General features: G+C 38.0%; 1 protein-coding gene across 1 annotated transcript; it reads right to left on the bottom strand.

The window, feature by feature from the left end:
• Positions 1 to 4,755: 4,755 nt before the first annotated feature.
• Positions 4,756 to 11,824, bottom strand: areg (amphiregulin). The gene is made up of 6 exons (XM_067615083.1): positions 11,660 to 11,824; positions 10,661 to 10,837; positions 9,872 to 10,100; positions 9,576 to 9,746; positions 7,948 to 8,066; positions 4,756 to 5,099 (listed from the first exon to the last, which is right to left on the bottom strand). Exons 1-5 carry the CDS (start codon positions 11,694 to 11,696, stop codon positions 7,973 to 7,975), a joined length of 708 nt encoding a protein of 235 aa, XP_067471184.1. The 5' UTR covers positions 11,697 to 11,824; the 3' UTR covers positions 4,756 to 5,099; positions 7,948 to 7,972.
• Positions 11,825 to 14,923: the final 3,099 nt, after the last annotated feature.

Raw genomic sequence — 14,923 nt, 5'->3', positions numbered from 1 at the left:
CTGCATTTAAACATGAAAGCAAAACATCAAAGTGACATTATTCAACCCATCAACCAGATAGATTCACCACTTCCTGCATCAAAAGCTAAAAATGACATTGAGGCTTCAGTTCGTCTTGTGAAAATATTTTGTGATAAAGGTTAATTCTCAGGCATGTCCTAATTATTGTTCCATATTGTTACTGCTTGAAAACACTTAAACCAATGACATTTTAAACTGTCACAAAGGCAGAGGCAGAAATATAAAGGGCGTCCTGTCTCTCTCTTACTGTTTCTCTTTCAAAATGCATTCGCATCACTCTTCATAGCATCACAGGTTGTTTCAGTTCTCTGGTTTCAGGTCACGTGAGATTAGTGTTCACATTCATAACCTTTGATGTCTCGGTAAACTTGTTGTGTTTTCTTTCTTCTCCTCTTAACATCATCTGTAGATGATGCTGAAATTGCTTCCTGCGTGAGACAACTCGTGTCAATATAGAGAACATTAAGTTCTGAACCACAAAGAAAAAAAAACACTGCATGATCGAGAACTTACTCAGACCACAAAAAACAAAGTCATAGGGTATGTTTTAAAGCCCCTTACAGGAAATGTGCAAAATGTAAGTTGCATACAGCACGTTCATTTATTTAAATACTGAAGGAGACATTCACAGTGCATACACATCAAACATGGCCATTTCCATGAAAAGGAAATGTCATCCAAAGTTGCCACAATGGCTAATAAGTGCTCCCCACTTCTTGCAGTTTTGCAGCAATACTTTTTTAATTTACTGCATTTGTCCTGCATCAGCTGGCACCCAGGAGAGAGGCACTGCTGTGTTCGGGGATTCTTCAGTTTTTTGACATAAATACACCCTTTAGTTGTGACCTGTGTGACACTGACACCACTGACTCTCAGTTTTCATATCACATCACTAGGTGGTGCTCTTCACTATAGTTAGTGGTACAACAAACGTCAGAATGGAGATGATGCTCAGTTTTTGCTGGTCAGTGTCATTTCACTTAGAGTAAAAATTATATTAATAAAAAAAAATGTTAAAAAAATATTTAAAATACTGTAAAGTTGATTGTTTATTTGCTTAAATTCAAATTAACTATTGTAACAACAAAGATGAATGTAAAGTATACTTTTCCTTACTTTTTAGTTTTCTAACATTCATACTCAAAGTACAAAAGGTAACTTTGCATAATATGACCTCTAATAGACAATGAAGAGAACAATTAAGCAACTTGTATCCTCCAAGGACCATTAAATTATCCGTCAAAATCACATTTTTTAAGAACAAATCAAGCTACTCCATTTCAAACCCATGTCGACATTTTATCAAAATGTGTTTAGTTGCTTTCTGGCTTATGTCTGCCTTAGTGTCTGGACCAAAACATTATAAAAAAAAAATACATATATGCATCACATTTCTCAACTTACAGTAAGTCAAGTCAAGTGAATTATTATGTAAACAGGCCAATATCACAAATCACAAGTTTGCCTCAGATCACTTTACAATCTGTACAGCAATACTCTATCCTTAGACCCTTGATTTGAATAAGAATTATAAATAAACTGATAACACATAGGAACAGATTTGGCCATGATTGATGTCATAACACTGAATAAAAAAACAAGACTGAGAGTTTACAGTCATGCGAGAAGCTCTGTGAAGCTCTACTAAGGCCCAGCAGTGCTTTGAGCTAAATCATAACACACGGTGGTGGAAGAAGTAATAAATTATTTTATTTAAGTAAATGTAGCAATACCATAACGACAAAATACTCCATTATAAGTAATAGTCCTGCATTCAGTGTAATACCTCAGATTATTGAAAACAAAATGTATTTAAAGTATCAAAAGTAAAAGTATTCATTATGCAAAATATCCCAATTTACGCTGTTTTATCTATCATACATATGTTATTAGAATATTAATACTGATTAATTTAATGCACCATTTTACTTTTAACCATTTACTGTTGGGTAGTCCAATCTTTAACAATTTGCCTTTATGAGGTGCAAAGTAGTAGTAGTAGTAGTAGTAGTAGTAGTAGTAGTAGTAGTAGTAGTAGTAGTAGTAGTGGTACATTCCACCATTGCTAACACATCTTAGTTTAGCATATTAACATGCTAACATTCACTAATTAGCACTAAACACAAACTATGGCTGTGATACAATCCATCCTGAGGTGGACATGAATGTGTGAACTGAATTTCATGGCGGTCCAATCCAACAGTTGTCAAGACATTTCACTCAAAACCAGAAATGTGAACCTCATGGTGGCGCTAGAGGTAAAGTGTGATCACAAAAGTCCTCTGGGCACCATGGGAATCTATCCAATAAATGTCAAGACTTTTCAATCTGTATCATGGTGGTGCTGTAGCATTGCCAAAAACTACATGCCTGACAACCTGTTTCATTTCACTGAAGCAGAACTCTGTATTGGAAATAACAATTAAAAACAAAAGGGAAATAAAAACGATACTCCTTGGCAACTGACCTGCTACCCATAAAGGTGAATAAATAAATAAAAAAAACACAACCACACCCAGGAAATTCCAGCATGTCCTTTATTTGAGCAGTAAATGAATTATCACCAGCGCTGACCAGCCATCTGCCGGTGTGTTTACTCTGTTTCCATGGTCACCCACAAAAGCTTACGGGCCCACCTCAGTGCCACTTAAACTATAAAAGCTCGCCACACCCATATTAACTTATTTTGTCAAACGGATGTATGCACGAGTGCTTATGCATGATTTTGGTGGGTTTAAATAGTCACCTCTGCTGTGGGGGATAACCATCTCACACACACACACACACACACACACATACACACACAGGCACACACATGCACAAGTAAGTGTTTACCTGTACTTGCATCACCTGTGTGTGTTGGATGAGCTGCCCACCTTGCCTCGCCTTTCCCTCACTCACTACTCACGCAACACACACAAACAGGAGTGAAACCGTGTTTTATGAGGGTAACGGGAAACTGTTGTATCCTGCCAGGTGACTCAGAGTCATCTTTATTTGTATGCTAATTGAAGGGCAAATACATGTCTACATTGTACCATGTCGGCCCAAATGTACCATCATAAGACAACCCTCTGTTTTGCAACATCCGTTTAGATAGATAAAGATAGATAAGGACCTTTTGAAGGAATAGTTTGACATTTTGGCAACAACCCATATTTGCTTTTCGATGGACAAATCTGAACCCGTCCTTTAAGGGATACGGATTGTGCCTTTAATGTACCTGACTTGCCTTTTGAAAGGGTGCATCATTTGCTTTCCACTTAAATTAATTGCACATGTGACTTTAAAATTGTAAATCTTGTAGTATGAGCATTATATTTCTGAAGTCAGATGTCATAATCAAAACACTCTTAATGGGTTCAAGCATCGATGGAAGAAGTAGAGCAAACCAAAAACCATCCAAGTAAAATTTCTGAGAATAATCTCAAAATTCAAATTCAGAGAATTATGAAAATGAAGACAGCTCTGAGAATAAGGGCTGAATTGTGAGTTCACTGAATTAGCAAAATCAGTCAATCCTAAAATGAAGTCTAAGATTCTGTTTGAAGTCAGAACGTAATCTCAAACATTTGACTTTATTGTCATAAATCTGACTTTTAGTTATTATTCAGCTCTGGAGCTTTAATACTTTGTACTCATAGCTTAACAGTCCATGGACATTTTTGCCAATAATGTGATAAAATAACTTTATAATGATAATAATAATATTAATAATAATAATAATCTTTATTTGTCGAGCACTATAAAAATCCATGTTACAAAGTGCTTCACAAAGGCAGCACAATTCAACTTGAGAGTTTAGACTTTTTGTATGAATATGCACACTTACACATGTCATGGCAATTTATGTAGAATGTGCCCATTGGAGTGGTGGACCAGTAGACTGGTGACATCTCATTCTTTTGTTCTGATGATACTATCCATAAATCATCAACTGTACCAGCTACCTTTGAAGATAACAGTCTGTTTAATCACTGCCATAGACTTCCAGGAATGAAGTCAAGTGAGGCTATCTCAAGCTTTCAACCTGCAGCGATAAAAAGGCTTCATGAAGTTTGAAGTTTTTTCTATCCTTGCTTTTTAAAATCAAAATCCTTTCTTCTGTGCTGTAACAACCCAGTCTCTCCCTGCGGTTGTTGATGTGAGAATGTTTCGCCCTCTTGGCTCTTTTGTCCTGAACCATCTAATTATGTTCAAGTCTTTGTTTGCACTTGTGTGAGGAGTGTACTTTAAGTTACTGTACCTGGACATTCTCAAAATAGCGCCAACCAGACACGCCCCCACTTCTTTTTCCAGTCCACTTGCGCTGCAGTGCGTCTTCTCATTCATAAAGCTTTAGACGTCACTGCTGTTGAAAATACTTGCAGTGACATAGCAACACATGGGTCGGTGTGTTTGTTTGTGTGTGGTGAGAAAACCAGAAAATATCTATCTGTGTTTTTCAATCAAGCACTGCTTATATTTATCCCTCACACACTCCTAAAAAAGACTTTCCAGTCCCTGATGCTTTTGTGTTGCCCTTATAATTCTCTGAATACCTCTGTGATGTCAGAGAGTTTTCTGAGAACTTCTCTCATGGTTATTCTTGTCTGCACAATGTGTGTTTGGCTAAAAGGCTGAGGTGTTTGTGTGAGCCAGCTGCTGAGGTATGGGTTGTATCCAGAGATGGGAATATAAACACAAAACCCTGGCAGAGAGGCATGAACGCAAAACACTTCAATGTAACACTGAGATACTTTATTGGTGATCAAATTCCATCCCTTTTCCAGAGTGAGATGAAGAGCATTTCTCTGACCTATAACAACAGCAGTGCAATAAATAAAACAGAACCTACAGAACAGACAAAAGACTGAATGCTCAGCATTCGCTCACATAAACCTCATAATAATCCAACATACAAACACTCATACAGTCTTTAGCAATAAATAATCACACTAAATAAATTACATTCTAACAAGTTCTGAGTAGTAGTTTTTACACAGCATCTATTGTAATAAAGCAGTCTATTCACTCCGTTGCCTTCTCATGTCCTAAGACTTCTTCTCGTTTGCTTCGTCTTTGGATGGAGCAGCTGGCTGAGGAAAGATAGAGAGAAATCAAATGTCAACACATATGTAAGCATAGAAACAAGAAGTATTTCATGTAAAAGTAAAACTTTTTGTGAGAAAAACAATCTTGAATTTATTAAAGTACACAGGTAATATGTTTGGTCATTGGAAGTCAAAATCATATCATTATACTTGTCAGCACAAAGACTTTCGGCACAAAGTAAGATTATGTAGAAGAATTTTTGCTCCTCAAAAACACTATGTGTGTATTTTGCTGGTATAAATGTGTATTTGTACAAAAATCTATAGCATCTGTCATGGTGTCTTTTTTGATAGTACAACTTGAGGAGACTGAAGTTAGTAAGTCTTATATTCTACACAGAAAAAAATCTGCTTTAGAATACAATTAAGTTGTATTAAAATAGAAAAATAATAGAATTGGCTAAAAATTGAACTTTTAAATTAAAGATTTTTGTATTACAACTTGAGTTTTGTTCATCCGTCCTATCAATAATATTAAAACTGTACACACCATGTCAATTGCTGAGATTTACCAATGTGGTAACGTCACTAAAAAGTAATCAAGGCAAGAAAAACAGATAGTCAGACAACCAGACAAGTTTTAAATAAACCTGCAGCTTAGCAACATATTGGCCAACAGCTTCACAACATATTTAGTAAAATTATTACACAGATGTTGTAAACATCCATCTCAGGTTACAGACCAACTTCCTGGTTTGACTTTGATATACTGTTGTTGCCATGACTGGATTAACAGCAGCATTTTAGGGATGCACCATTTCGGTTTAAACTCCAATTAAAGAGGTTTAAATAGTCTGACTACACTGTTTGTCTAACTTCTCCTTTCTTTTCATTATCCTGTCTGAGTTTGTTGTTGCTTTGGTGAGTACAATCTTATTGTAACTGGTAGAAATGATGGCAAAAAAACTCAAGTCATATAAAATGTAACTATCTGTTAAGTACATTAACAAAACTAGTTAAAGCCTACAAATCGATATGCATAATCAATTCATGTTTACGTAGTTGGTGGGTGAGACAGCACTGATCACATTTTGCAGCCAACAAGTTACAGTGAAAGATTTCCTGGAAGTAAAGTTCACGCAGGGTTGAAGTGGCAGGTTTTCTATGCCGATCTTCACTCTATGTGTGAGCCAGACTTGCTTTTCTCAGGGTGAACTCTGAGTGACACACAGGTTATGTGGAGAATACTGCACGGTTGCATTGTTTGTCTCAAGTATAACACTTCTGCATCTGTCTAAACACGTGAATTCTGCATGTGTTGCTCAGTGAGATCCAACCACATGTAAGTGGAGTAATTAAGCTCTTGCAGTAAAGTCATCACGTGTATAGTCAGTGTGTCAGTACTGTCATTGTTTGGACACACAGGTGAATGTGTATGACCAAGCATGTGGTTTTTCTTTACGCTGGTATGCAGCACAGAGATGGGAGAGGCCGAGACACCCCCCAGCTAATCCAGACTAATTCCTCTAGTGGGGATTCCTCTTTGCGTGATGCAACTCGCTGTGTTTAACAACAACAACAGGGCTCTTCTGTCACCCTTAGCCCACTCTTTCCTGTTTGGCTTAAAACTCACGTGAGCACCACCCTCCATGGCCTTAAGCAAGACTTTTGGATTAAATAGATTACCAAAATATACTCCAACGGAAATACAGAACCGCTGAATTACATTTTCATTTTACAGAATCACAATATTGCACGCACATGGCATGAGGACAGCTTGGTGAAAGGCATGGGTTACTATTTTGAGTCCCAGCAATTGGATTTTTTTATTTTTGGGGTATTGAGTTGTTTATGACAGCTCTAGACTTTAGACTGGAATTTGGTTTGGATTTAAGTCACAAAAATGAGAACTAGAGACTTGACTTGGACTAAACTGCACATTAGGCCAAGTTAAAAACATCCAAGTCTCAAACAGGAACAATAAAACAAAATAAGACAGCATCAGTCAGGCAATGCACAGCCACATTCTTGCATATTTCATCTGTTGGCCTCTGCAGTGAAAGCACTCAGTTAAGTAAAAACACTCATTAAACCTGCAGTAACTTCAGCAGAAAACATACTGCAAACCTTCACAATAACCTTTTAAGTTGATCTGATCTTACTTATTTACACATCCAGCTGATATGGAGTAACATTAGCATTGATTTGGATCATGTTTCTGGCAACCTGGTGAATGTACCATATTGGGCCAAATATAAGACAGTATTTTATTTAAAAAAAAAAAAATTGAAACAGTGAGGGTCATCTTATATTCAAGGAATAGATAATTTTTGTGTTCATACGATCAGATGTTCTTTTTTAATGAAAGTGTATTACTGTAACACTGGTTCCTGCAGAGAATTGCCAATGAAATAAATTAATGATGAGTGAATCTGAGTCTAAAGCGTCTCCCAGCGTCTTTACTGCAGAAACAGACCGGGGACTGAATCTGTCAAGCTGCCAATTACCACTGTCACAGACGATGAGGAGCTCAAAAAGACAAACAGTCTGAAAGTGCTGGGAAAGTAGTATGTGGTTGTTTTTAAGGCCTTTTCTCTGAAAACGAAATTACACTAAAAGATGCTAAAAAGCTCTGGAGATCTGACAGGAACTAGATTAATCACTACAAGCAACCCCCTTCACATACAGAAATATTGATTACAGCCTCTTTCTTCCAGGATTTGAATGACTTGGACTTGCCTCAACTGACTTCAGACCTGACTGGTTTATGACTGGGAGGCAGCACTTAAAGATATGATTTTACATACAGTATATAAGGTTTAAGTGAGTACAGCAAGTGTGTTTGTATGTTGTTTTTTACATGCAAGTAGGTAAAAACCTCAGTGACACCTACCTCGCCAGAAGTCACACCGACACCTTCACACCACGAGGTCACCAATGGGTTTCTGGAGCTTTTCCTGCTCTGCCCCGGTTCCCAAGTAGGATGCCAGGAAGTTTTTATGTGACCTGTAACTACAAGAGACATTCAGCATGAGTATAAAAGCTGAGTATGACACTCGTGATTATCAGATGATCACACTAAAAGGCTTTGATCCTATTTGAGACACATGAAACTCAAGTCGTGAGTTTTTATTATGTTGTTTTGTTTTATCAGAGATGCAATAAGACATAGTTTCACTCTCAAAGTAATAAGCTGTACTTTCGCTCCACCTCCCCACTTCAGTAGTGCGTTCTCGTGTACTATTGACTTTGCTCCACATTCCAACAATGGCTGCAATTTGGTTACAAATTGATAAGGAACTGTGATTATAGGTTAGGTGAGCTGTCACACTATTACGGTATTTAATAGATGGCCAATTAAAATGACTCAGGAGTCATACATAAACTCATTAATGTGATATAAGTTACGTCAAAATTGAAGACTTCTCTACGAGTGACCATAAAAGTCTTTAATCTTCTGAGACATGAGAGCTGTAAAGGGCATTGAGGTCATCTTGTGAAGGTGGTGAGCAATACCCGCACAGTGTGGGTGTGTTTGGGTGTGTTATGTGCTTTTTGATGTGTCAATGTGTTCGGATGCCAAGAAGTGTTTCTGGGCAGGTTGTGTGGAGTATAATGTGGCGTTATGTTGGGATTCGCTGGGGTGTGGAAGGTTTCCCTCATGCATGCTCACTTAAAGCTTTGATAATCTGCCCTATTACAAAAACAGTCGTTAAGAATAAAGAGGAATAAGATGGATTTTATACCAAACCACTGACCAGGTTTTGGACTTATTATATATTTAACTATTGTGACACAGAAGCAGGACAGAGACTGTGACCTGGTATATGCTGGATTATCTTGTGAGTTTGACTCTGAACTTCAATCACATGAACCTCATGTGAGTAAATTACACTCAGCCACGCAGCACTTTCATGCTAACCAAGAAAACCATTTGCATTTTGCTCTAAATTTATGGAAATTTTCCCACCCAAATAAAGAACTATAATTCGCGGAAACATTGTATATATGAATGGTCTCAATCATGGACAGCTATCTGTTGTCATGATTTAGGCTGGTACAATGGAGGTGTGGAGCTGTTGCTTGGAGAAAATAGGAAATAGGTAACTTATTAAATGAGTTCAAGACCCATAAAATAAGGAAACTTAAGAGTTGAAAAATAAGGTGAGGTAGTAAAAGATAAATGGAAGATTCAAATAAGTAAAAGTTTAGTATCAAGAATGAAGCCAGTAAGTATAAAGATGTATATTTCTTTTAACATGCCATTTGAATTATTTAAAGCTTAGACTGCCATGGAAATACGTGTGCTGTCGCCAGCTGCTTCTTTTCATCCTTTGGTGAGAAATTTTAACTCAAGATCCCTCACCAGCTTCCCACCCACTAACAATACCGTTGCTTCTGAAATCACTGAAGCCAGATAGTGACACCGGGTCACATCATGATGTTTTTTTTTCTCTGCGTTAGTTTAGCTTTTAAAGCAGCTTTAAAATCAAAATTTGCTTCTGATGTTTTCATACTCACTGAGCACAGGTCATGAGCAGTATGGCGATGCAGCTGATGACTGACAGGACCACAGCAATGATCACTAAGACCATCTGCACCAGTTCAGTATTGTTGCTCTGATCTGGCTTGGTTTTACCGGTCCCTAGAGTTTGGATCCCACAGCGCTCCCCGTCGTAACCCTTCATGCAGCTGCAGAGTAAAGAACAAAATGTTATTTGGATGTTTGAATCAGGTTTAAACTTGCCGCACACATACAAAATGTACTGAATTTTGCAGGTCCACTAGTAGCATTGTCTCTCATATGCTGTACTCACATACACACTGGCTCCTGTAGACCCTCTATGTGCTTGCAGTAGCCATGAATACAGTAGCCCAGGTGGGTGGAGGTGCAGGGATCCTCTGTGGTGCTGAAAGTCGACGTGTAGCCGCTGGTGAAGAATGTGTGTTCGGGGTTGAAAACAGTCGTGCTTTTGTTCTTTTGCCTGTTCTTCTTTTTGCCTTTGCTTTTCCTCTTCTTTTTCTCATCTTTACCGGGATGAAAGTCTGTAGCGGAAGAGATATGAAACTGTCACTGATACAGGTAAAAGGTTACGGGAGTTTCTAGGGTAAATTGATTATATGATGAACTTTGACACAGAGATACTTCAGTCTTCCATGTACTCTGTAAACTAAAACTAATCCAGGTAATATACCAGATAATTTAGTAAGGATTTTTTACAATACATTGATGTTACGACCAGTTTTACTTACGTGACAGCAAAATAATGTATTTCAATTAAAAAATAGAAGTAAAAAAAGAACTGAAGTAGTTGTATGATAAAAAAAAACATCATCCATCTCTGACTATATTTGTTTCACACTATTTACAGGAAAATGTCTTTATTTTTACCATTCTCACAAAGAATATCAATTTTTCATACAAGTGGTCCCACTATTCAGTAAATACAGAATATCTTCAGTATATCTAATTTGTTTCTTCACTTCTTAAAAAATGATTAATGATCACAGATTAAATTACTCCATGCACACTGACATGCTGTATGAGCCAAACAAAATTTAGCAGCATTTGAATTTGGATGACACATTAAGAGATGGTACATTACCATGAACGCTGACATGTTCGTTAGCTCCTCCTGAAAGCTCTTCATATGTTTCCAGTTCGTCATCGTCGCTCAGCGAACTCTGGAGGCCCTCGCCAGAGGCCGGACCCCCAGTCACTCCGTTTAGTTCACTAGAGAACGTGGCCTCAGATCCCTGAGCACCAAGAACACAGCAGACTACTAGATAGAAAACAGAAAAAAAAACATAATCAGATCACATTTAAAGTTACACAGTTACATAAGTTATATAACTGAGTTATATAAAAGATAATAAAGAACAATATGTGTCAAAGTTGAGATGTGATTCAGTATAATGTGGTGACTTTAATTTCCAATTAGACAAGTGTTTTCAAAACATTTAGAGGCACAAAGAACCCTGTCTAAAGATAGAACATGCTTATGTCAAGATATAAAACTAATTAGATTTAACAAAAGAGTTAACTTTACTGCTAACAATAGACTTTTTTATTTTCCTTCTCTTGTTGGCAGTAACACAAGCCTGCTCAATTACTTTCTTTTGGCATTGTATTCATAAATCTTGGCCCATTTACATCTGACTCATCCTTTCATCTTCATCATGAGCCTGTAAATTAGACGCTATTGTATTAACTGTGATACCAGTACAACCAGTCCACATTCAGAAGTCTTCTGTGCCCTGAATGCTTAATTAACACCAGAGACTTAATTAAAGGCTCTTGAAGTATTTGAAATATGTTGACCTTTCGAAGCATCCGGTTCTACTGTACAATGACATATAATGATTTGGTCTATTCATACATTTGTAGAGCCAGAGGCGCCACACGTCTGACACAAATTCTTTTCTCCAAAACATCTGAATATCTTTCTATGCTGCCTGACAAGTCCTCACCTGCAAAGGAAATGTCTTTCTGCCCCCCTCCTGTTTCCTCATACCATTTTACATCTTTCTTCTTTCCGCTTCACTGACTTACATTCTGTGCAGACACACACAAACACACGATAAAAGTTCAAATCCAGACTTACCGAGGCATAGGAGACAGGTGAGGATGAGCGGGTTCATATCCCAGGAAGAGTGTTGTGTGTATGACAGTCAAGCTCTGATCTGAGTGTCTGCGTGTGTGTGTGTGTGTGTCAGAGTATGTCCCCTGCTGATAGAGATTGTGCTTTGCTCTCACACTTACCTCCACTGGGGTTGGGTGCAGCTTTTATAGACCAACGCCTGCCTCTCAACTCCAAGGAGAAAGAAGGGTGTGTGTGTGTGTGTATGTGTGTGTGTGTGTGTGTGTGCGCGCGCGTGCACTTGCATGTCTGTCCCGGAAGAAGCAAGAAAGGTTCATGTAATCAATGTGTGTGTGTGTTTGTGTGCGTGTGTGTAGCTTATGTTTTGTGTGTCTAATGATTAATCTGCCTGGGGCAACACATTTTGCATCTCATGCATCTCACACATGACGAGGCTTCTGTCAAGGAATAATGAGTCTAGCAGATTGAGACATAAAACACATTCATGTATTCTGACTTGTTTCTCATCACCATTAAAAAACACACACAGGAACAATTGTTCCTCCTTCTTTAACTGTTATTGCTTTCGCACTTCTCCCTCTATGGTCATGTGTAAGGGCGTAATTACAGCGTCAGTCCTTGAGTGAGCCACTGGGCACTTCAATAACACACACACACACACACACACACACACACACACGCACACACACACACAGACACACACAGTCATGTTTCCATCACTTCAGAGGACATTACACTTACCCTAACCTTAACCTTAAACACTACATGCCTAACCCTAACCTTGACATAACCCTAAACTTACCTTAACTTCAAACCAAGTCTTCACCCTTAAATTAATTATTTACATTAAGGGGACTTTTTGTCCTTTTTTGTCCTCATTAGGGAGGCAAGTCCCCATAACATGAGGAATACTTGGACCACGTACACACACACACACACACACGCACACACACACACACACACAAACACACAAACACTCATAACACTGTTACCAGGTGAAAAACTTTGGTGAGAAGTGGGCAAGTAAATGTAGTAATGTGACATTGTGAACAAAGTCATAGGAGACTCACTCTTGAATGTTAGTAAAGATTTGATCCATATATGGATTTGATGAAAGATACAGTAAGTTAAATATATATTTTTATTGCTAATTTGATCTTCCTTAAATGACCTTTGTGTTGTTCAACATGAGTGTCTGAATTATTGTGTGTGTGGTTTGATTAAACGATGTTACTATTTCAGTACACTGGGTGGAGATCTAATTAGGGTGTGTTGGTTATGTTGTTTTGTCTAGCTGCGAGCAGTGCCTGTCCTATCATTCATGCCTCAATGGTATCCCAATAGAAACCTGCTTGGAATGCTGAGAACTTCAACAATTTGGTAATGTCAACTTCAACAATGACCAGAGGCATGTGACACATTTTGTTTACAATGGCCGTGGAATGAAATTGTTTGGATTATGTGTAATGGCATTGGGATATGTGATATGAACATCTGGAAAGTCTGACAAAAGCCACCTGGAGAGAATAGACTTCATAACAGCCGCCCACTGTAAACACACAGCTGCGTAGCTAACAGCATGAATACTAAAACGTTCTGACACACAAAAACAGCCGTATCTGTTTGGACAAAACTACATCTGTGTGTACATTTTCAGACAGTTACAAGGTCTGTAGCCATCATAATTTCTCTGTAAACAGGATTATTGCCCACACAAAGTACAACCACAAGACTTAGATGCAAACTTCGAGTGGGCACACACACCTGCAATTTCAGACAAGTATCTGAAAAACTGGAGGCAAAACTGACCCACACAGTAAGGACGCACTGAACGACTGCTTCACGAGGCATGGTGGGATTTCAGGTCATGACCAGAGACCTGAAAATAAGAAAATGTTCAACTTTACGTGAGATACACCTTAAAATTCCATAATGATTTGCTGGAAAACCAACAAAGAAAGAGTGACGTAGTTGTGGGACAGGAAGTTTAGCCTCGTCTTGATGATAAATGCTTGTGGAGGAGAAGATCATTGCTATAGTGTCTAAAATCCTCTGTATGTCATTTCCATCCAAGATTACAGATACAATCAAGTACTGCTCAGTACAAAGTCACGTAAATTGATGGAAAATGTCATAGGTTGCTTTCCAGACAATGTTTTCAAACAAGCAAGCTGCTGGCAAGGTTGCGAACATTAACATGGCCACAGTGGAGGTAATAATGTGCGATTTGTTAGCTTCCAATAACGAAGGCTAACATGCTGATTATTAGCAGGTATAGAATAATGTTTACCACATTCACCACCTTAGTTTAGTGTGTTAGTATACTAACATTTGCTAATTACCACCAAATATGAGGTACAGCAGAGGCCGATGGGAACATAAAGCCAACGTGTTGGACAAATTGACCTGGTGAAGGCACTATTTCAGATTAGATGAAAATTATCATCAGGGATATATGGATATCTGTACCAAATTTGTAGGCAATCCATCCAATAGTGGGGGACCAAACAATCAACCCACACATTTTGACATGTAAAGTCATGCATGAGATTAGAGCACTTCCTGAATTGTGGGTATGTTTATCCACAGGTTTTACAAATGGACACCATTGAGTGGGTGTGTTTTGGGTCTTTGTGTGTGTGTGAGCATGCTTATGTGTTTTTAATGATGACTTAAACAGCACAGCGTCAGCAGGTGAGTTAATGTTTATGTGTTATCATTGCTGTTCATTAGCACACGGAACATATAAAGATGCTTAAAACAAGTGTTAAGAATGGCTCACTGACTCTGGTTTGAGCTCTAATGAGGGTGCAGAGAGTAAAATGGTGTTATCTATTAACGCGACACCAGACACTGCACTCAATACTACTGCCGTAATACAAACACACAGTTTTTATTTGCATTATATGTGCATAGAGTGACAATTTTACATTTGAGTGATACATTTTTTGCTTAAATTGTTTCTGTAGTTTGGGAAAACATAAGTGCACACATTATGAGAACTTTCAACAACCTATCAGATAAACTCAGAAATGAAGAGTCACAATGCTTCAGCAGGTTTCTTGAATCCTAGAAAAGTCATCAATTTTGGAGATGCAGTGTTTCATTAGTTAGATCAAGGCACCTGTTTTTTGCAGGTAATTTTTGTTTACTTCACTTGTGAAAGTAAAAGTGCAACAATTCTAACAAAAGCACAATTATAAAGTACTTTGTAATGTAGTATATCTAAAGGTCAGTACATGTGGCTCTATTACCTGTTATGTAACT

This window comes from Thunnus thynnus, chromosome 2 (genome assembly GCF_963924715.1).
Source record: "Thunnus thynnus chromosome 2, fThuThy2.1, whole genome shotgun sequence".
Lineage (NCBI taxonomy): Eukaryota > Metazoa > Chordata > Actinopteri > Scombriformes > Scombridae > Thunnus > Thunnus thynnus.
This window is presented reverse-complemented; position numbering and strand designations above follow the sequence as displayed.

What these genes read in the sequence shown, in the direction of transcription:
- areg (XM_067615083.1), bottom strand. Translation starts at nt 11,696, where the DNA reads ATGAACCCGCTCATCCTCACCTGTCTCCTATGCCTCG. An exon ending in CTACAGGAGCCAGTGTGTAT is followed by an intron (nt 9,747 to 9,871) that starts GTGAGTACAGCA and finishes TTTACTCTGCAG; the next exon opens with CTGCATGAAGGGTTACGACG. An exon ending in CTGCTCATGACCTGTGCTCA is followed by an intron (nt 8,067 to 9,575) that starts GTGAGTATGAAA and finishes TGTCTCTTGTAG; the next exon opens with TTACAGGTCACATAAAAACT.